Genomic DNA, 24,020 nt, shown 5'->3' on the forward strand with positions numbered 1-24,020 from the left:
TGAGAATCACTGAGATTGTTCTCCTGGTGCTGCAGACAGCTTTGTTGTTGAACCTGATGCCTGCCTCCAGTGCTGGCAGCCCATGGCCTGCGATTGCTATGCAAGAAATTCAGTTCTGCTTTCATTGCAGACAGGGGCTGAACTTTGCGCTGGCTTTGTCTGCGCGTGGTACTTGTGATCTGCCTTGTAGTGTCTTAAGAAATGAGGAGCGGAGGCCTGTGCTTTCATCAAGAGGTTTTGTTGAAGTTATATACACAAAGAGATGTCTATGTTTGTTTGGTTATGGAATGTTACATTAATACAGATAGGACTTTTATATACACAGTGCAGGCGGTTGAAAGATACAGCTTCCCTGAATGGCCTGCACTACCAGATCTGTGCTATGTGGAGCTCCAGAGAGAACTGGGAAGAATCTGTCTGATGCGTTGTGTCACGAGAGTGAGCTTTTTTTGTGTGTGGAAAGATTGAGTCAGCTTTTATTGATTTTTGTTGTCATTGCTGCATGGTGTTGCATTCGAGGCCTTCAGAATGAGTGTCTTCAAGCTGTTCTTGCTCTCTTAGTACCATTGTAATATGCCCATTTTTGTAATTTCAGCCATCTCCCAATTCCTGGGTCTCTACAAAACTTGTAGACTAAAATAGATGAGCACAACTAATTTCTCACGAAGCTTTCCATAGAAAAAGTTCTTTCAAAATGGTGACTCCTACCTGGAGCTGAAAATTTTTGTTACTGTTGCAACAGAAAAAAAATCAAATATCAGTGTGTATGATCCTCAGTCAAGTTTATGTTATGGACTTCATTTTTTCTTTGTTTGTTTGTTTTTTAAAGTGATTAAAAGTTCTGTGATGGTCAGTTCTAACAAAGAAAAGAGAACGTCTTTTAAAACATCATAGATCGTACCTAATGCATGGATAAACTGACAAGGGCATTTCCAAGTAAACCAGTTCTTTCATTTAGTACATATAGTAAGTCAACTGCAAACTGCTAATGAAAGTGCATCTTAAGCAGAGGTGCTTGAAATGGTCAGTGCAACAGTTTTATCACATCTGAGTTTCCTTGCAACATATTTGTAACAGAGTTATGAAATCTCTGTAAGAATTAAAACTTTTCTGAAGTAAACTGTTACATTTAGAAAGATATCTCATATGCCATCTCAGCGTAAAAGTCACAAAAATTTGTAAGAAACAACTGCCTAAGAGCATCCGTAAGGACAGTCACAGTCACGCTTCCAATTGCCCTTGAGAAGTTCGTGAATAATAACTGAGTGGTTTTTATATTTCTTTTTTCGGTGACAGCTTGTACGGTTTGGCACTCTAGAGAAAATGCTGTAGGAAAAGAGGCCTAAATAAGGTCGGAAAAGAAAGGAGCCCTAAGAGACATATCGCTCTCCAAATTCTGCTCTGCTGTAAAATAGAGCCTAGCTTTGCACTCCTTATCCAGAAGAAACTCCTTTTGGAAAAAGGCAGAACTTCCTTGTGTAAAGAAACCAAGATTCAATATTTTTCTTTGTAGAAAGACGTACACAGGCTAGGGATAAGTAATTTTTAAAAAATATGAAATTTTTAAAAAGTGCATGTGTGTGTGTGTACAGTCATATATACACACATGGTTTTATATTTTAAGAAAAGAAATATGAAACCTTGTAAGCACCTGATTTTTGATTATGATCTTATACATTTACTGTGTGTCTATTGCAGGTATTACCCAGGCTAAACTAGCACAGGTAGGTTAGCATAACAGTTTGCTCTGCCATAGTCTTTAATTTCTTTTTGTGGTGGTGGAATTAAGATTACAGGTCCCATTCTGAAAGGGTGGCTCTGCACTGTTTTCCTTGATCCTGAATGTTTGGCTTCGTGTGTGACTGTTTTTAAAAAGCATTTAACTCAACTAACCCTGGCTTACCAAATGATCTTGGTCGTATTTTATAATGGCCCTGTCCTCATCGTTTATGTTTTTTGCAAAGTTTACCCAGTGATCGCCAGGACTTTCAGTTCTGTCCCCATTTCCTCCTTACTTCTTGGGATGAATGGTCTGCTGTGACCCTTTAATGCTTTTTCTTCCAATACAGAGGTGCTGACAGGAGCTTAGCAGTAATCTGTATGCTCACAGTTCTTACCTCCTTGGGGAAGTGGTGGCTGGTGGCTGATGCTTTCATCCTGCACCACTACACACAGCGTGGGATAAAGCCCTTGCTCCACTGTGCTGAAGCAGAAGACTCCTTGCTGGCATCGCGGCAGTTGTAACAAATTCAGTGATATTTCATTAGACTAATCATTTTCTTTCTTGTTTCTGTATACACAGCAGTCTTAGTGCTCTTTGGTTTCAATATTAAGCCATCAGGTTTTGACGTTAAGTCCTTTTCATTGGTCCCACTGCTTACAATGGCTTCACTGAATCTATTAATAGATGAGTTTTCAGCAAGGCTGGGGAAATGAGTTTATCTCCAGCAAAAACAGACAGCACACTAAAATGCACATCTACTATTTAGTGGAGTGACTCCTACCTGTCAAAGAACGTATTTACTTTTTTTTTTTTTAAATAGAGCTGTAAGAATTACAGAGGAGAGAGGATAATTTCTGACACTATTTCAGCTTACAGAATAGTTTAGGGTGGAAGGAACCTCTTGAGATCATCTAGTCCTAGGAGGATCAGCTAGAGCAGGTTGCCCAGGACTGTGTCCAACCACCTTCTGGAAAATGCATTAAAATATATGTTAGTCTGTGATTTGTAACACCTCCAACGGTATCATTCAGACCTGATAGACATTTAAGAAAGATGCAGTGATAACATTGTCAAAGCATTCGTAATCCTGGATGTTTTGTGTTGTTTTTTTTTTATTTGTGTGTTCTACTATCTAGAGGGTGTTTGTCCTGTGACAGTGATTGATTGAGTGCCGTGAAATGAAAGCACTTTTTATGCTGGTAATTTCTACTTGCCTAATAAGATTCTAAAAATGGAACAGTTAGTTTAAAAATATAAAATAAGATGACAAAATTACAGTGGTTCGTGGGGTGTGGGATAGGGAATGGTTTTAACTCCTAGTAATACTAGCAACTACAGATGCACTGTCAGGGGAATTTTCCTTTTTGCACTTGACACTGGCTGTATTCTCTGCTTGTTACTTAAAAAAAAGGTTGGGAAAGCCATTAGGTACTTGACTGAGGAGGAAACTGGGTCCCTCAGTGATGGGAGATTTTAGGATCTCAAAAGCTCGTATGTCTGCTTAAGTTTCTGAGAACTACAGCAAGAAACAAAGCAGTAAACATACAGTGGAAAGAACATGCTATGCACTTTCTTCAAAGAGCAATTAAGATGGATCTTAAAGTGAGACACCCTGAACTGCTTCTTCAAGGGCCGTTGGGCTAGCCTCTGTGCTGGAATAATATGTCCAGACATCTTAGTTCAGTTGAGCAGTACAGTGACAGAATACTACTTGAGTTTGAAATGTTTATAAGAGGCAATAGTAAAACCAGTGAGCAATGAATTATAATTGTCCTGCTGGGATATGCTGAAAGCCTTTATGAGAATCTCCATGTCCCGGTGGGACAGTATGGGTGGTAACTTGAAGAGATTCATAAAATGGTAGTATGACAGCTTTACAGTCGGATTAATACAGGCTTCAAAAGGAACCACAGGGTCAGAAATTATTTCCAGGCTGCAGACTTTAAAGACAACAAGATCTACCATTGAAATGGGCAGTTATAAAAGAGGTAAGTGATACATAGCTGTGAAAGGAGAGTTAATGTTAGATTACTTGGGCTCCACTAGCCTTTAAGATAAGATAAGATGCAGTTTAATGATGCTGATACTATACCTGTAATTGAACTGCCCCATATGGTGTGAATTATTCAAGTTACTTGATTCTTGAGGTGAAGAGTAATAAGAGGACAATTTGTGACCTTTTCAAGGGATTGAAATAAGGAGAGGGTAATGTTTTAATAGACTGGAATTGGGTAGACTTATAAGGGCTTATAAAGAAAAAGCAAGAGAAGCAGGTGAGGGGGATAGATAGGCAAGAAGAAGGTGGCAAAGGGGATCTACCCAAATAGTTATCATGCATTTCAGGAAGAGAGCGTTGAAGGCAGGTTGAGAAGTTTAGACTGCTGCTTGAGCAGGGGAAACCCAGCGGAGATGTGCATTCCATTCATCTGAACGGCTCTTGTAGTAAAAACATTGCTAGACACAAGCACAGTCCAGGAATGGCAAATGATGAATGACTTAGCAAGCTATCTTGCTGGGTATTTAATCTGTGTGGTTATCTAAATAATTTGAAATGCTTCTCTTGGCCTGAGCCAGGCTGGGCAAAACGAAGTGCCATGCATTAAACCTTGTGCTATTTCAGCTCTCAGGCCCCAGCAGGAACCCAACAAGATATGGCTTCATGAAAGGTGATACTATATTAAACTAACAGTACAAGTTGTATCAAACTCGGTTCCAAATTCAATACAAAAAGTCATGTTTTTAGAAGGCATTTTAAATCTAGCACTAGCACTTCAGTCACTTGCTGATGTCAGTGCAAAAAAATTGCTTTGTACAGCTGCTGACTGCAAGGAAGATGAGAGGTTAAATTGGGTTAGCGGAAATGAAAGACGTGCAGTGGAAGAAGTATTGGTATCAGAATGTTTATGGAATTTGTCATTAAATAACAGAAGTGTTTAAATTGGAGGGCCCATTTAAAGCATTCCTTTTTATGATTTTTTCCTCATTTATGTGAAATTGAAATTATTTATAAAGGTGTACAAAGAAACATTAATTTCTTCCCCTCTTAAAAAAAAAAAAAGTAAAGATGGTGGCAAATCCATCTTTGTCTCTTACTGTTCAAGCCTTCTTGATCTACAGCCTGAGCCACCGTGTATTAGAATAATTCTGCTATTCTTACTACAGTTGATTACAGTGCTCTGTTATAAAGGGTGGAGGCACTTGGTTGTTCTCCAAAGAAAGTGAGTAATAATTGACCTAATGTACAGAGCACATGAATAACATATTCTTTTGGTAAGAAATTTATGTTTTACAGGGTGTGCTAGAGTTCACATCCCTTTTTCACATCTTCCAAAAGATTTTAAAATACTCAGCTGCTCTATTAAATTTCTAATTCAACAAATACTCAAATACAAAGTATGCATTAGATAAAGCTCTTGAGTTGAATCCAAACATTGAAAAATCTTTTAATCTGCCTTGAAAACAGCTGTTTAGAATTTTTAATAGAAATAGCAACTTCCTTCAGCCTATGTTGTTGATGTCCACTTCAGCCTCAAGCTGGGAGGAATTTCTCTTTGTTACTCTGATGCAAAGTCTTGCTGCTGTTGCAATGATTTGACTATCCCCAAAATGTACCAGGAGTGGTATCCTGGTCCTGTTTGAAATCAGTAGTAACACTTCCTTTGAATTCAGTGTAATGGAGGAGAGACTTACTCAGAAGACTTGAGGTAGTTTTGACACTTAAATTGTAGTTGTCTGGAGTGCAGCTACAGGAGCTTCTTGACACCTCCCACTACTGAGAGGCTGCCGCTGTTCTTTATGTTTGTCTGCTGAAGGAATTCTTGATGAGTATTTTGGTTTTTAGTGTCTGAAATAATTTAGACAAATTAGGTGGGTTTTGTGCATATGCACATGCATCTTCTATTCTTTGTTCATAAATACTTGGATAATCTTATAAAATATTTTGTAATGACTCTGCATTAAATAGCACAAATGAAATGTCTAGTTGACTGCCCATTGCATCCAAGGAAATATCAAAAGAGTTCAAGATGGCTAACGTTACAATGAACATCAAAAGCAGTGGTGATTTGCCACTTAATTGTAAACTATTGCCAAAACCCTGCAGGGAATGGCTTACATTTATTCTGCAATTCTTCATTTTGCTATGTCCAGAGAGTAGTTTATACATGCATTTCACACATATACGCATATCAGTTGTATATTCAAACGTTTCATCAATATTTTAAACTCAGAGGTAGAAGTCTTTCATTGTTCAGAGACATGAAGCCTGGATGAAACTTCTCAGTAACTATGGAAGTGATCCAGAACCTATTCACATCAAAGAAAGGGCTGCCCAAAGACTTGGGTTGGCTTTGAATTAGGGGTCAGAGTTGACGTGATCAGATCTTGTCAGCCAGGTTTCAAAAAGGTGTAAAAAGTTATTGAGAAAGTAATTACCTCTGTGCTGTGTTGCCACCATAATACTATCAATCAGTAATTTTAGATAAAAGTAAGAAGTGCTCAAAGGTGTAAGCCACAAATATGAAGACTGTTACCTGTGGCTGTAGGGTATAGAAAACATCATTATATGGGATCATATTTATTTAGCAGCAATTTGGGATTTCAAGATGATGAGTATGAAATATTCTAGGAGAGTAAATAGCAAACAAAATATATACAACCTCTTTCAGTTTTATAATATATTGTGCTTTTTCTTTTGGGCTTGTGTGTTACATGCACAATCTTTCATTTGAAATTCTCATTTCTAGAGTGTTTCTTGAATGCATGTGTGTTAATGTACATTGGTTAACACATAGAGAATTTTGTCCTCCAGTAGCCTCTGATGAAGTGGAAGTAGCCCTTTTAAATCCAAACGACATCTTTGCATTCATTTTGGTTGGATATAGGTTATGCTGAAATTTGAGCAAACGTGGAAGAGTTTTGGGCCTTCCTTTTTCCGTGAAATGATGTCTTTGTGGTGTGGGTTTTTTTTGGTGGTTGTTGTTTTGGTTTTATTTGGTTAGTTGTTTGTTTGATTTTAAGTAGTCAGTATTGCGTGTGGTTTGCAGCAGTGTGATACTGATGCAGAGGAGCAGATGGAGTACCCAGGATGCTAGTGACTCTCTACACCTCTTTCAAAGCAGACTCAGATCGCAGGCAGTAGGCAGGCTTGCTGCCCTGCAGAGGAGCAGCCTGGTGCTCACATGAAAAATAAGCAAGATCACTTTTGTGAATAGGGCTTTTAATCAGCTGTTAAAAAGTTGGTGATCCAATTTCAAGTTCCTAATTAAATGAAATAGGGGAAAGAAAGAGATCAGCATGCTTCCAGGCAAGAGTTCCAATCCAGTGGTTACCTCATTTCAAATGTGTGGGCTAAATTACATTATCTTTACAATTTAGGCTTATAGTATATTCACACACTGATAAAGAGTTTATATGTAAGGGCAGTTTAACCACTGCAAGATTATTTTATTTTATAAGACTAAACTATTTGATGCTTTAAAAACATTTTTCTAATGTGAATGTTATTTGTCACAAGTGTAGTTGAAACCTGAACCTTAATTATTAAAATAAATGTTCAGGCACTTTCCTGACAAGAATGATGTGGATAAAAGACATTATTTCTGGGAGAAATCTTACTTACTTTTTGACTATAGTGCAAAATACCTCTCATAATCAAGAGGAAGTTTTCTCTTCCACTGAAGTGTCTTAAATTATGATCTTTCTACTGTTTTATGGGAATTTTTCTAAAGCCACCTAAAAGTTTTCCCACAGTGCTAGTTTACAAGCAGCTGAAACTTTAGACACCACTCTGAACAGTCTGTTGTTCCACTAACATTGCTGGGAGTGATGCATGTCTGTATTGGTGACAGCCCAGATTCCTAAATGTACCCATTCTATTAAAAATTAAAAGAAAATATTTACTATATTTTTAAGTACAAGTTTAAATTGGCACTGTAGTTGCTAAACCTTGCAGCTTAGACAGATGCCAGAGCTCCCACAGAGGAACTTTAAGCTGCATTATGCCGTACTCTATACATTTACCCTCTTAACTATTTGCTGCTCCCCAGCAGTAGATGGAAGCTGCTTCCTGCTTCCTTTCCTCTGTCTCCTCTTACCAGCTGGGGGAACGCAAGGTGCTGCTTGTGGTGTACCATTCTCTTGCAGTCAGTCCTAAGCAGAAGTTGACTTTTAATACCTGAAGTGTCCGCTGTCTCAGCTGTGAATCTGCTTTCGGCTTGAGGGGCCTAGGGGAGTTGAATTGGATTACTAGCTTCCTAACAGCTTCGTTCAAAGCCCAGAAGTTGAAAGGAAAAAGATACTTAAGGGTTTCAGTGGTGTGAATCAGATCTTATATCCAGAAGGGTAAGGTAATCATTGAAACATTGCTCACACATAGAGTACCTCACTTCTGTTCTTTCTGTGAGCCCTAATTTCTCGACAGGACCATCTCTTAACCTCAGTATCTGCTTCTATGGTGCTGAGTTACAGCAGGAAGGCTTGTTCAGGAGATAACAATGAATAGGATGCGCTTAACAGTCTGGTGACTGTGAAATGGAGGTTGTTCTCAGAAATAATTTAAATCTGTATCTTTTACTGCTCATTTATTTTTCTTTTTTTGAAAGATGAATTTTAAATCTGAAGATGGGAACACAATTAGGGCTTGCCATGGTTTATTCTGCTCCATTCCATTGTTCAATTGTTCTTGCAGTGTAAAAAATATTTCAGAAGACAGCACAAATATTTACTATCTGTTAGAAATCTGTTAGCTACAGTTTTAAATTTTTCCTTTTTCAATATACTTAGTTTTATTTCTTTGAGATGGATAGATAGGAGCTGCCTAATTTAACAGATAAGCAGTATGTTGTCAGTGCTGGAGTAGGCTGTTCTTCATGTGGCCTGTAACCCCCTTTTTTAATCTCATATCCTTATTAATCACTGGCCTGGTGTTTGTATTTCCTGATTTAGGATTATGACATTGCACTATACAAATAATATTGGGGTACATCATTTGTACCTCATCAGCTTGAAAGTATCAAAGTAGAAAAAGAATATGGAAATCAGCTTTGCAGATGGGAGGAAAACAGCTTTTGGGAAAATGCATGTTTAATAGCTGCGGTTTGTGTAATCATTGTTTATTCATATTTGGTCACCCAGTGACAGTAGTGGATAATATTTCAGAGTGTGTAGCCAGGTGGGATGCTGTGGTCTGCTGTGTCAGTAAGATGCTCATCACATTGCTGGGATATTCTTGGGCATCTTTTTGCTTCTTGGAGCACGAAGGCGAGCGCTGCTAATGCCCATTCCCCACTCCGCAAAGCGTGGTGCTTGCTGCAGTCACCTAGCTCCGGGGTGGAGCTGGGACTGCTACCATTCTTCTCGATATGCGGATTCCTGTCCTGGGCGGCTTTGCCTTGGCTGGCTGCTCTCTACTAGTTGGCTCTCTGGACCTGCTTTTTAACTAGTTAGTTGGCTGGCCTGTCCTGGCAAACCTCCCTCTCCCGGTTGGCTGGCGAAGCTCTTGGGCTGGCCGGCCTTTTCCTTCCCTTCCCCGTCCTTTTCTCTCCTTCTCACACATGGTGTCTGCTGGCTCCCACTGTTTATCTCTCCATGTCTCTGTGCTTCCCACTCATTTGTTGGATTTGCTTTGATCCATCCCGTCTTTGCTGCCTTCCTGTTTTTCTTCTCTCTGCTCTTTTGCTGTTTTGCTTCTTTGTGTCCTTGTTTCCTTCAGACTTGTTCCCTGAAGGCTTTCTGCTCTGACTTTCCCCTACCTACAGGCAGCATGCATCTTTTCCAGAGCTTGCTGCCTCACTCTTGGCCATTTGTCTGATCTACCTACGTTATTTGAAACAGTTACTAACAGAACACTGATTAGTGTTATAGGTTGGAGAAATGGTTAAGTTTATCACTTTTTATTTCCTACAGGCATTTTCGTAAGTTCCTTTATAAATCTAGTCTGTGCTTATGTAGAAATGCCTGTGATAAAATCCCAACCGAAACACTTTGTTGTGCTTCTATGTCATCTTTCCCGTAGTTGTGGATTATCAAGGATCTTGTGTATTCTCTGTAGCTCGCTGTCATGTCCCTTAGGACTCTTAGAAATGTCACAACTCACTGTTTTAATCCAGACATTGCAGTTATATCTACAGTTTCACAAATCCTTCATTATGTTAGTGTGGAATAAGTACTTTTGGGACTTTTGGGTGATCACAATGATGGGAAAGGAAGTGCAGAGGAAATTCATGGCAGTTGAAAATTTGCTGAAGACCCTGTGAGAGAAGGCATAAAGTTCTGTGGCCATTTTTCTCCTGCTTGTTTCAGTCTTTGTTCCAGAGTCCTTATTCAGACACAGTTCCTGCTGATGCCAATTGAAATTTTGTCTGAGTTAGGACTAGAGAAACAGATCTCTGTTGTTAGATGCTCTATCTCTGTTATTAGACGCAATAGCGTACCTCATATCATCTGTGGTTAAAACCCCATAAATATGTATGCTTTTTGTCCCTGTTTGGTTCAAGCCTGTTTTCTGAGTGCTTCTATTGCTCTTTCTTTCCACATGGCCAATGTTTTCATTCTCCCTAATTATGGGTACCTAATATCATCAATCACTCTAAATACTGATTAACAAGTCAGTCCCTAATGGTAACTACACAACCTTGTCAACTGGAAACTACTCTCATCCCCCCCGTATGTGTTTTCTCCTGTCGTGACAGAAATATGAATCCCACTTGAGACAGTATTGTTCCCATGTAGCAGCCCATTCCCTTCAAGTGGATATCATCTGTCCTTGTCTTCTAAGATTTTAAAAGTTTTTGAATTGCTTTTACACATGTGTGTCCAGTATAGATATATTTCTGCAGAAAAAATAGTTCATAGCATCTATTGAGTTGGAAAATTAATTAGACCACCTAATTGATTGTGCATGAGTTCCTCTGTGGAATGTGTTCTGCTGCTGTTGCACTCGCCCAGCACAGAAAATCTCAGGAGCTAATTCCTCTGGCCTTTTACTAGAAACTGACAATTAATTCAACAAAAAACCCCCCAAAAATCCAAACTAAAACAAACAAAAAAAACCTCAAAAAAACCTTGAAGGGTCTCAGCACAAAAAACGTTACATGAAAGATCTGTTCTAATTTTATTACAGTAATGTCAAGAGGCCTGAACTCAGCTTGAGGCTCCCTTTATCATTCACAAAACACACAAGTCTGTGTCCCAAAGGCTGTGTAGTCTGAAGAGGAAAAAAAAAAACCAACAGCATCCAGAAGTATTGGCAGCCCCACGTTACATGTGGGGAGCTAATATACAGGGAGATTAAGTCACTTGTGTAAGGACGTACAGGGAGTCTGTAGCAGAGTCTGAAACTGAACCCAGGTCATCTCAGTCCCAGCCAAGTGTCTCAACCACAAGACTATCCCTCCTTTTCAGTATGTCAGTGTAGAAAGTAGGCCAAAAAGCAGTTTCCATCCTTTTATACGCAGCATTTTGTAAGGCTGTGAAGTATTATGTATTAGACAGGCATCTGGATCAACAGCAGTTTCTGCGGATTCTTTTATCTGTAAACAGAAGCAAAGCCTGTAAGGGCTTTGTAAGTTTTACATAAATTATTACTTTATCTATAAATAGCATAGTTAAATCTATAAATACTACACTTAATTTCAATGCACTTGATTGATTTTTAAGAATGGAAAATGTATTTAAATGACTTCTGTGTTCTGTGGCTCTCTAATTTTCATATGTTTTACGTTCTGGTGCTACTCATATATCATGATGCATTAGCAGTGGTGCGTAGCTACGCCAGGCCCTGTAGCGTTTTACACCATGCAGCGTAAGCTGAGAAAGGGAGGCTCAGGTCGCGTGACAGGCTGACGCACCCATGGTGCTCAAAGGTTAAGTACTCCTGTGTTGGGAATTAGTGAGGCTTGCAGTTTGCTGACCTAAATCGGAGTGATTCCTATTACGTTGAGTGGTTACTTACCTTCTGGAGAATCTCTGTGCAGCCAGAGTGTAACAAAACTTCTGCTGTAATCTTTTGTACTCCAAATGGAAGAGAAGCAAAAAAGTGCAGGTATGTGCAGATATATATGCATGTTTATCTAGCATCCTCCTTCGACTGGGATCTCCCATTTTTTGTATGAAATCAGCAATAATATGTTGAAGTATACAAAGAACAGGCTAGAGCTGTTCATTCCCCTCAGTATCCTAGTTAGTTATTCACAGACACCTGGTTCATTTGATGAAGCTCTGATTCCCTTCTCCCACATCTCCTGAATAAAAATTACTTATCTGGTTCTCACTGATGTATGTTCTAGAGCACCATCTTTATGAATTCAATCAGCTGAAACTGTTAATTCGAGATGTTCTGTGCATTTACACAGATAAATTTCAGTGATTGTCATGGCAAAAAAAAAAACAGCTTTGAAGGACCACTGGGATTTATGTGGCATGAAGGTGAGAGAAACCTTGTTTTTCAGCCCCAAATCTCTAAAATATGTAGTGAGAAATCATCCAAAACTGTAGGATGATCAGTGTAATGGACCGTTCAGTATAAACTACAGTTTCCAAGATTCTGATGCTATTCCCTGTGAGCACATAATTAGTAAAGTGCAGTTGGAGTGTGTTGCTTTTGGTTGAGCCAGTATGGCTCAGCTTTTGGAAAGAGCCCTCCAAAGCTGGGTGGATCTCTCTCTTCTCCTCACCCCCCGAATCCTGGCTGTTTTCTACATGTGGGTGTGTGCGTGCACAATCACAGGCAGCAGGATTCCCTTGCTGAATTGTCATTCTCTCATCAAAGTCAGAGAGTCTAACCCTTTGCTTGTAACTGGGACCTGGACTTCATGCATGCCCATGTCTGGACACCTACAAACCCAGCAAGTCTTATCTAATAAGGAGGAAACATAGATCTGTTAGGATTTCAGTCTCAGAGCTTGAATGTTCGTGTTCGCAAGTTTTAATGATTTGCCCCATGTGTGGAGACAAATGAAATCTTAGGACCTGACATTCCCATCAACAAGTAGAAGAGATGCCAGTTTCCACTGCTGAGGTAAAAAATAGATCAGCAATACCCGTTACACTGATGTATACACAGCAAATGTGATGAATAAGAAAAGGCCAAAGGTGTCAGCACAGATGCTATTAAATGTTAAGAAATGTGAAGCAATATGCTAAGAATGTGCAGTTGCTTGCATTTTGAGTAAATGCACAAAAAGTTTCCCATGTTTGCCTAGAGTATTCATGGTGATTTGAAGTCTTTTGGAAAGACCTGCAATTGTTCTCAACTAGTATCTGAAGTTAAAAAATAAAAGGTGCTTTTCATTACCTCATTAATAGGGGACCTGTTGCTCTTCTTGCCTGCAGCGTGCAAGTAAGAGGAGAACTTGACCCTAAGTTCGGTAATTGTCTGTGGATTTTTTTTTTCTTTTTTGAGACACTTAATTATAGTTAGTTCTGTTAACTTGCTTGGGAAAATCAGGCTTTTGATGTGGTTTTAATTTAATTGATAATTGTTTCTATAATCCTTAGATTAAAGATGTGATGGATGCAGAAAGTCCTCAGTCACTTGAGGCCAGTCATTCATTGACTTTGGGGGACATCTACCTGTTAATGCTAAGCAAATAAAACTGCTTCAACCAAGTGTTCAATGAAGACAGAAATTACAGTAGGCCTTACAGAAATTATATGAGTTTACTTTTTTAAATGAAATACTAATATATCTGATGTTCATTGGCTCTTTCCAATAAATGCAGAGGTCTAGAAGCTCTGTGAGTATCTTAGATTTCCTGAAGATCATTCACAGTTAGTGACAGAGCAATTTAATGCTTTAGTAAATATTACAGGAAAGTGTTAAAGAGAACCCTAGACTTGCTGAAAACCTATAAAATCGAAAGATGACCAGAAGAATAATAATTGAGAGGTAGAGTCCATGGTAGTATCTTTAGAATTGTACAAAAATTAAGAGTAATGAAACACATGAGTGCTAGCATCTCAGGTATGTTATATTGGTGGGTATAATATATATACTTAATAAAATCATACTTGCTTAGTTGAAAACACTTGTGAGTAAAGGTAAGATCATTGGCCTTGGAAAGTGATGTTTTCTACTTCTAGCAATAGGTATTGAATACATGAGATAATTCCAGAATTATGACATGTATTCTGTAACTTTTCAACAGAGATACCATCAGACTTACTCAGAGTTAAGTAGTGTATGTTATTACTGTGTTTATTTTTGGACCAGTCTTAATGTAAATCCCACGTATGTGGTTAATGCAAAATGAGCCAGATTCTGGTCATGATTACACTTGTGTGCACACAGAGTGATGCCACAGTTTCGTTGAGGAAGGAATCTGATCCTGTAACACAGAGGGATGCATGGTATTTCAGTTAAGCAGTTGATGTGTTTCACCGTAGAGTTATAGGTGAGATATGAGTGTCTGAAGCAATTTTTGTACATTATTGACAAATTTATAACACTTTGTGAGGTTTTTCAGGGCGTTATTGTGCAATCATGAAATGAAGTAATTATTAAAATATTTCTGTGAAAATCATAATAGCGTATGTTGTCATTGTTTTTCAGATATTTTTTGTGTCTTTTTAGCTGGCTATTTACAACATAAAACTCAAAAAGAACAGCATTAGTTATTCCAAAGTCTTCAGGCTAGTAAATAAAAATATTCAAAATTTACATCATATCAAATCTGTCATCACTAAAATCGTATGACTAAAAATATATGTATATGAGAAGTATTGAAAGTACGAAAACCTGGGCAAGTGCCTGGCTGAAGAAATTTGACCAGGGAGCTGTCTGCTATGTGGAGAAGAGTCCTTACAGGAATACAATCTTTTGCCCCTTGCTTTTGTTCAGTGGAAGTTTTCCACTGCCATAATTTCTCAGGAGTGCTGGTCCTTTTGGGTTATGGCAAAGAGGGAGCTTGCTTAGGACAAGCCAGATGATTCCTGGCAGCTGTTATAAAGGAGTAAGATGAAATTGTTGATTGCTGTAATTACCTTGTTAAAGAGCTGCCAGGACTTTAGAAGTTCTGCATTCTGTTAGGACCACAAAAGTTATTTGTCCGTGTGTCATTATGATAATATATACTTACCAACACCCAAAACATCATTATTACACTTACTGCCTTCCCTTTCAGTGATCCACACTGAAAGCAAGTCGACTTCTCACCATTCCTGCTGTGTGTTTACTCATTGTATTTCACTTAGCTTGAGCAGTGAAATTGGCTCCCTTCCTCCCTCTCACCTCCCCTTTTTATTTATAACTCGTTTTCAGTTCTGGACTGAGTTTCATTCCAGTGCTCTGCAATTGTATTGTGTTTCATGACACTGCAGAGGAACATTCATATTTTAGGAAAAAAAGGTTATTTCTAATGTATTGTACCACTTCCTCTCCTTTTTAAATGTGAGCAGTATCTCTTTAAATCCTGTGTATTGCATTGTCTGAAAGCATTTTCCCTTTCTTTGGATGTTTGTCTGTTTAATATACTGTAAGTCATTAGGATCTATTTTTCTTAAACAGTTTGCACTACTTTTGGATAGTCTCAGTTATTTTATAGTCAGCGTCTTCTGGAGCCAAAGAGAAAAAAAAATTACAGAGCTCGTCTACTAGCTTTGTCTTTACCTTGCTATTTAATAGTTAATACTTTGTGGTATGTTAAGAGAGTTTCTATAACGTGGCACTTCTTAAGAACTCTTTTTAAAAAGTAGTAATAAACTTCAGCCAACTTGTTCTTTTTAAGTGAAACTTCCAGAGTTCTTCAGTTGAATCCATTTTCCTTAATAATCTTCTGGTCTTGACAATAAATATGTCACCAAAGTTAGTTACTTTTTTGCAAAAAGAGGGATGGAAACCAACTCAGAATTTTATTTCATTGTTGCTAGCCTGTGAAAGAAATTGGAAAAATTAAAATCTGCAAAGAAATGTTCCTTTGTAGCTTATACAGCAAAGCAGGGTGGGTTAGAGTTTGTCAGGTAACTGATTATTCAGAAATGAGAAGTTATTCTGCGTTTAGCTGTATTGCTTACTGTTTTCTTCATCATGGAAAAGAATAAAATGTGGTAACAATTTTCTGTATTTGGACTGCTGCCGCACATAATTGGGAACAACAGAGCTAAAGCCTTGATTTTGGTGAAATGCTTAGTCTGCGTGTTGGATTAAAATGTGTGCAACAAATCACTCCAATTCTGTAATAATTTTTTGAACATTATTTTTTTTATTTTATTACTGTAATGTTATTACTTTTCAGTTACAGACTTCGAGAACTGGGTCAGTTGCAAGAACAAAATTGGCATGAAAATAGTTGTATATTTGTTCTGGAAAATGAATTGCCAAAATACTTTCGAAAATGGTCAGGCTGAATTGTTCTGTACATCAAATGCAACTGATAATGTTAGTCTCACGTGGTTAGTAAGCTCTAATTTAAAAGTCCTGTTCTTTAACCAGTATCCTAGGAAGACAGTATTTGCTAGATAGACATGTTAAACAGATCATCTGTGCAGAAGTGGATTTGTGAAGCAGCTTACGGAATGGAAAATAAATTTAGGCTGAAGTGTGCCAGCAAGTCAATGTATGAGAACAATTTGCAACAAGCAAAGGTGAGGAAGACATGGAGAAATGGGGTCGTCAGAATCATGAGTTAGAGGATAATGTTCCTGGGGCTGGAATATATGAGGCAGTAACTGACTTTTGTGGCTGACTAATACAGAATAAAGAGTTATGATACCAGTGGAAGTTATTTATTGCAAGTGTTAGACATGCTTCCATATTTTTACTCTTGTTAAAATAACGAGAGGCAACTTGGAGCTGTGATCTGTCCGCAGCACAGCTGTGGTATTTTGAGACATTTCTGCTGCCAGATTTGTACCCCTGCCAGAAGCAGTGCCTGAATGGTTGCACTCTGAGTCCCTAGTTCCAATGACATCTTAGCACTAGCAGTGTTAAATCTCAGCAATTTGAGCTCTGTGTTGCACTGTGCACTGAAGCAGCTGGGAAAGGGTCTTGTTAATATACGAAGCAATCTCTGGCTCTGGAAGGGAGCAGACAGAAGTGGCATGGTGATAATGTCTTCACATACCACAGCTAAACCTACCAAAACTCATTGGTAAGAAGTATTAGACATCTTAGGAAGTAAGTTTTTAAAATATTTACAAAGTTTTGTTTTCTTTCCTTCTGAACACCCTCTGATATCTTTGCCATGTACTTTCCAATGATGACACATTGGGATCTGACTGGGGTGAGTAATGGTGTCTGGCTGGGGGAGGAATGGACAGGGAGTGCTTAACAGTGAGTAATTATTTAAGGAAATGGCCCGTGTGGAAAAAAGAATGTTGTGATTGGATGCATTTATCAACTGGCATTTCAGTGTCACCTGTGGATGGAGAATTATTGTGTCTGAGTTTTTAAATGGTTGGAAGGCAGTGCATTGAGCTAACATGGGAATGTGTCGTGTGTCTGGTCTTGACTCTCTGTGAAGTGAGATGTGTGACATGTCCCCTATTAGGACAGGCAGAGGTAAATAATAGTTATCCCACGGGTTCCTGAGCGTGGTCGTTCACTTTTCTAACCAGCAGTTAAAAGCCACAGTCCTGTAAGCAAAAAATGTTTTCATGATCGCCTACAAGCAACTGCAAGGGATATTTTGCAAGGGAAAACGGAGTTAAGAGCACATTGCCCTTCCCTATTTCTCTCATGCAGTGGCACACACAGGTTTGCATTAATCTTTTGGAAGGGGTATGTGTGTAAAGCTTTCTGTTTGTTCTCTCTGTCCTTATTAGGAGATTTTGGTATGTCTGAAAATACCTTGAATCGCTTTGGAGGACATTTGGAAACTGAGCCTGAAATGCTAAACCTTTCTGTAACTGTTCTGTAACTGTTCTGTCAGTGTTCTGTAACTTTCTGTGCTATGGTGATGCTTACTGCTACAGTCAGCTTGGTCATGCTGTGCTCTCCTGTCAGTTCTGGGACTCTCTGTAATTCTTGGACTTTTACTGCAAAAAATTCTTGTTCACATGCAGCACATCCTGCCTCCTGAAATGAGGCACATGGTGTTTTTCTCCATCATCTTTAAGTGTATTGCTACCTTCTCTGAAGAGAGTGAAATGATTGAAGTACAGTGAAACATACAATGATGGAAGCTGTGTTTTTCCATTAATAGTATAGTTGTTTGTATAGTGAGAGGTATTGTATGGTTTCCAATCCTGTCAAGAAACATGGCTTTCTCAAAGAACTAAAATTTTAAGAGTTGGTGTTTCTTATCATATCTATGCTGTCATTGTGTCACCATTTATTCCAGATTTTAGGTCAGAATATCTGATATCTGTTTCTTCCATTCCTGGTTTTTAAACTCAGGAAAAGTGGTAGGAGTTTTGTTTGTGCAAGCACACCTGGATCAGCTTAGGTAAATATTATTATATGTGTGTATTTTTAGGATTTGTTTAAGATTCTTCATTCATGGCTCAGTGAAAGCTGATTTTTTAAAACACTGTCTTTATCCCTGTTCCAAAACCATAATTTACTTGATACCATCCTCATATCACTCTTATTGGTGACATTTGACTTCATACATTGAGCTTCCTTCTCCTCCAATAATTTTTCCCATATGTAAGTGTCCAGCCACTGGACATATTTGGAAACCCCATCATCTGTTTTCCTAATCCTAATCCTACTATTTTCCAATCTAAAAGTTGTGTTTGAGGCAAATTTTCCCTCTCTGTAACAGAGATGTGACATCTTTTCTTATATATAATATTCTAGCACCTGCCATTCCAGGGCAGGGAAAGGAAGTTTTATTTCTCATACTGTTCCTGCACCTGACTGCAGAGTGCTGCATTTTATTTACCCAGTATTTTTTTTCTGCTTGTAACTGCGTAGTTACTAGTTCTCTCACCATTAAAATTCCTTTTTATACTTTAAGAATGCCATTGAAAACCAGAATTGCTATAGAATTCTTTTTTTTTTTTTTTTTTTTCCCATTAGGAATACACATTTTAGATGCTTGAGAAAAAATAGTTGAAATTTGCCTGAAGTCGTGTATTGTGTTAAAAGGATTCTGCTACCTGAAACTCAGACTGCCAGCCTTTTAGTGAGCATTATTCTTTGGCTGTGTGAGATCAGTTTCCAGAAGAGCATTCTCAGGCACGACCAGTTGTAATTCTCTTTTCTGATGGCTGGCCAAGCAGTGGCATGGGTTGTCAAGTGAAGTGGGTCACATATGAGCAGCACTGAGGGGACTTCGCAGAGATGAGACTGTGTTTCTGTGTTGTGCAGTCTCATTTCCAATGTCTCTCTTGTATTCCCAGCTGGTAAAAAACCCCACCACAGCAAACCCACCAAGTGGCAGAAACAAAAACGCTGCTAGGGAGGAAAGTAAGTTGTAATAAAGATCAGCTTTTACGGTACTTCACTTGCCTTAGAGCCCTTTCTGACCTTTCTTTCATTATTTGTATGATAATGGAATATTCCTTTCTTTCCCTTTTCCCCTGTACTAAAAGAGGGAAAGCTGCCAGTTTGCGTTGCTGAGGGTGATTTCAGTTACACAGCAGTCTTGACTGGATCCGGGGGTTCATGTAGAATTTACCCATGTGAAGTGCTATCAGCTAGGAGGAATGCTTCCTCCCTCCTTCCAAGATACATTCTGGGTTTGCTGCTCAGCCAGTGTGCAGCATAAGGGACTCTGTGAGCTGTGCAAGCTGTGTGCTGGGAACTGGAAAACCAGCATTGTATCATTATCCTTTTCATTAAGGTGGCAAGAGATGGCGTCTTCCTGTTTTCAGTAACGGGATCTTGATCAGGATGAGATAAATACTGGCTTGCTAGGGTCCCATCCTTCAACCTTTGCACCCATTCAGTTGGTGGAGGAGTCTGTCAACCTCCCTAACAGGTGGTTATCCGTTTGCAACATCAGGCCATTACTTTGAAACATCAAGAACTCTTCATGGGAGATTTATAAGGAATGAATCTTGGAGGAAAGTGTGACCAGTATTTCATCCAGCATCCTTGCACTAGCATAATTGTTTAATCTGGGTGCCATTAGTTCAAAATTTTTTTAAACTATATGTTTGCATTAAAAACTATATTGTGCTTAAAAACAGAGGTTAACATGAACTGAGGGCTTAAGGTGTGTATCTGGTGTCAAAAGCCTTGCATTATCCTGGTGCTTGGAGTCTTTTTGGTGCTGTCCAGCATTACTTGCAACAATTATCATTACTTATAGCTGTGCTTGGTTTTGATCAAAGCCTGCCAGTACAACATATTTCAGCAGCGTTTCTGTTGCTTTTAGGAGCATAAAGGATCTTTTGAGAAGATAGCTAAAATTATTTGATGATTGTGGCTGGAACAGGAACAGGCTCTAGATCAAAATGCAGCTTGCTTCTTCCCTGTGGGCTTAATAAGCTGGATTTGTACATGGTGTAAACCAGCCTCATTCTGTTGCCCTCTTGCTCTTTTTGATGGTATATGAACTTGTGGTTTTACAGTTTCTGCCATCTTCTCAGTTCCCTGAGCCTCCCTGTGGAATTACTCCTTATCAAAATAGATAAGAAGTATGTGAAGAAGCAGTTAAAGTAGTTAGGTAACAGTGACTAATGCCTTACTGAAGGCTGCTTGCATGTGCTGAAATTTGCATTAGAAGTGACAACACGTTTGAATTATCGGTTGCACATCTTTAGAAAAACTATGTTACTAAAATAATTTCAAGTCTCAATGTTTTTTCAGTTAAAATGAAATTACTCTGGAATAAAACCCAAACAAACTGTGTAGTACCTTTTCTGTCTCTATTTTTCCCCTGTCTCTCTTTTCAACTCCTGACCGATCATTTGGAACTTTGTGTTTCAGCTTTACTCACTGAAGAAGTTTGAGTAATCGCAAGTGACACGGACATATAAGGAAACTGTTGTTAGAAAATAAAGATTGAGGTTTTAAGTTCGTACCCCATGTATCACAGACCCTAGGGTTTACTGCCTCTTTTGAAATCAGCATAATTCATACAACCAAACACCTTCAAGAAAAATGGTTTAACTCAAGGAAATCTCTTTACATGTGATACCATTCTCTTTTCATTTTGCCATCCTGTTAGTGGAATCCTATTTTCTTCTTGTAGGCCTTCATCTTTTAATGTGTCAAAAAAGCCCTTAAACTCACTATTAAGAATGCTTTAATTTTAGAGCTCTTTTTATTAAGCCTCCCTTGAAGTGTGGATTTCTCTGTGGCTGTAGGTTGGTGTACATCCAAATGATCTTTTTATTATGCATTTTCTGACCTTTAGAATTTTCTCTTAAGAATGCAAAAGAAAAACTTACTTGTGAAGAGGTGAAAGATTGTATTTGAGAAAATAGAAGGAAAGCTGTACTCAGCAGAAAACTGAGTATTAAGAATAAAATTTATCAAGGCAAAAGATTAGGTGAAAATACAGTCTGTAATTCTCCATGCTAAAGGACTATGAACTTGGATAACAACAAGTAGGAACTGGATTTGCTTGGTTTTGAGCACATATTTGACCTACTTCTTGTTACTGAAATCTTGTGGAAAGATTTGCACGATTATAAAGTTAACTGCATTGGGTTTCTAAGTCATATTAGCCACTGCTAAGTCATTTATAGCTTGAAAGCAAACAATCGTAAATGCTGATCCATTCATATTCTACCATAAAATACAAGATGGGTTATTCACTACTGTCCGATGTGTGCTTCCCACTGCGACAGAGAACAAAATGACTCCTTTTTAAACTGTCTATATATAAACGGCATAGGGACAATCTACAATGAGGGATTTCATTCTGAGGAGGTACACTGGAGATTTCCTGTTGCCAACACAAAACTGTGGTATTTCTAAAGAAATTGTCATCTATTGTTTTAATATTAGGAGTTTTAATATTGGGAGTTTTGCAGACAGTAAAGTATGCATTCTCATTTTGTTTAAGGGTGAAGAATGGATCTTGGAACTAAAAATTTATAATTGATAGGTATAATTGATCATGACTGACTTGTATTCGTGTGTTGAAGGAATAAGATAAAGCTGGTAATATTTGGTTTTGTACTACATGCTTCCAGAGTTGCGTTTCTACAATGAGGCATGAGAAAGAAGGCAATGGAAGTTTTGACAAAAGCAAAACAAGCCTTTCTAGCTAGGAAAATTAAAGCAGTTACAGAAGTGCTTAAAAATGGGAAAATAACTTGATAGAAGCAGTAGTGTAGAAAATTAATACAGGAAGTGAAGGGACACAATGAGAAATACCAAGCCAAAAAATGTTAAGGCGATGAAAAGGAATTAAGAAACCAAGGGTAAGAGAGGTGTTATCAGAGATTCTGACCCATTTCATGATGAGGCTGACAGAGTTGCTAGGGAAGAGGAGGGAGAAGTGTTAAGTAAATGTAGCTCTACTGTTTGGAGGGGATAGGGCAGAAATTTTATGTTTGCAGTCTGGCAGCGTTTAAGGATGACACTAAATAGCAGTATTTCCATTTACATATTTTTATACAGCTAGTCCATCTTACCAGCAGCAGGGAGGCTGAAAAGAGCTAGCTAAAGGGTTCTCATATCATGCAGGTTAATTCTCCATAAATCTGGAAATACAGGACAAATTTCGAGAGGCTGGAAGAAAATTATTGTTGTTCCAATATTTTCAAAGGAAAAGACATGGTCTGGGTGCTTATAGGTCTTTTAATCAGGCAAAAGGTAGAATAGCATTTATAGGATGTAATACATAGTTAATGAAGAGTAAATGGTATTTAGTGTCGTTTAGTACAAGTTTATCAGAAATAGGTCTTTCAAAGTAACTTCATATCCTTTCTGACACGATTGTGTTTAATTGATGAAGGTAATAGTAACAGTATAGCACTGTTGTATCGCTTACAGGTCTTCTGTAAGCCATTTTATTTATTTGTACCAGAGTGGCTCGATTAATCAGCAGAGTTTGTAGCAAGTGGATGCAACATCCCTGGATTGGAATGAAGATTAGTTAAATGATAAGTTTCAAGGTGCACCTAGTGTGGGGAGATGTGGCAGGTGGGAAAGGCATGTGTTCTTACCTCTGCCCTATTCAACGCTTTTTATCAATGGTTTAGTGGAAACATATTATTGTTATAAAAGTTTGGAAGTGGCATGAAAACTGGAGGAATTTATAATGTCATGACTGTAAGGCAGCGTGGATTACTTAGTGACCTTGGCTGAGGTACCTGGTAACTATTTCAGTACAGACAAACGTCAGGTTTGTAATTTGCTGGCTACGCTTACAGGATGCTGGACTCTGTCCTGGTGCACCGTAACAAAAAAAAACGTTTTAGGGTCATTTGTGAAGAATTAACTGGCGTGTGCACCCCGGATGTACAGGAGACAACAGGAGCTGGCAATACCGCTGTTTGGCTTTTGCCCTTGGAGAATGGAACAAAATAAAGCCTACTAGTATTTTATTAACATCTTAGTTTAATTCTGTCTGTTGGCTAAGTGGCCTGTCCTACCATAAACAAATCAAAGCAGATGTATTCCACATGCACTCCATTCAGCTGTAGGCAAAGCTTACCCACATATCTGGTACAACGTATGCCTGAATAACAGTGAAAACTGTCCTCAAAAAACTTCCTGCAGTCTGTGTTCTCTTCCCTTGAGACTCATTTGAGAACACTTGTGGAAATAAACATACCCTAACTGTTTTATCAGTATTATTTTAATTGATGCACTGAATATTTAAAACAAACTGATGAAAAGACCCCCCAAAGAGTATTAGTAGAGATTAAACCAAGCAGAAGAGGGGTCCTGCAAAATCTGAAGTATATAATACTCTTGGTGAAATAGTCATGATGTATTTATAGAGCTGCTTATTTTCGGTCGATTTGAATGAGAAGAAAACCTGAGAAAAATCCTCTGCAGAACACTACTAAGATACATTATTATGGGCTGGTGGGCAATTCGTGTGCAGAAGACTTGCCTAAATGTGCTGTTGTTTTGCTTTATTATGGGTTTTGTTCCATATTTTTATTGTGATGCTGATTAGGTTTCCTATCTTTGTTGCAGATTACAGGACCGGCCCTTGCTTCACTTTGGTAACCAACCAGATGTGCCAGGGACAGCTCAGTGGAATAGTCTGCACAAAAACCCTTTGCTGTGCAACAGTTGGGAGAGCATGGGGCCACCCCTGTGAAATGTGTCCTGCCCAGCCGCATCCCTGCCGCCGAGGTTTCATTCCAAACATTCGAACTGGGGCCTGTCAAGGTAAGTTAGCAGCAAAGCTTCCCCAAAAGCTGCTGAAATTGTTACTGGATTAATCTTAATTGAGTTACACTGCTGTGAATAACCTGTCCTAAGCCATTCTCAGCTATA

At 38.5% G+C, this 24,020-nt stretch overlaps 1 protein-coding gene across 2 annotated transcripts in view; it reads left to right on the top strand.

The window, feature by feature from the left end:
* FBN1 (fibrillin 1) overlaps window positions 1–24,020 on the top strand; it is a 155,206-nt gene that overhangs the window by 30,537 nt on the left and 100,649 nt on the right. For both annotated transcript variants that reach the window (XM_086471589.1, XM_086471590.1), the window contains exon 6: window positions 23,715–23,912. In XM_086471589.1, the coding sequence (XP_086327715.1) occupies window positions 23,715–23,912 (198 nt within the window). The remainder of the gene's footprint in view (window positions 1–23,714; window positions 23,913–24,020) is intronic.

The sequence above is a fragment of the Leptosomus discolor genome, chromosome 11, assembly GCF_034619465.1.
Source record: "Leptosomus discolor isolate bLepDis1 chromosome 11, bLepDis1.hap2, whole genome shotgun sequence".
Taxonomy (NCBI): domain Eukaryota; kingdom Metazoa; phylum Chordata; class Aves; order Leptosomiformes; family Leptosomidae; genus Leptosomus; species Leptosomus discolor.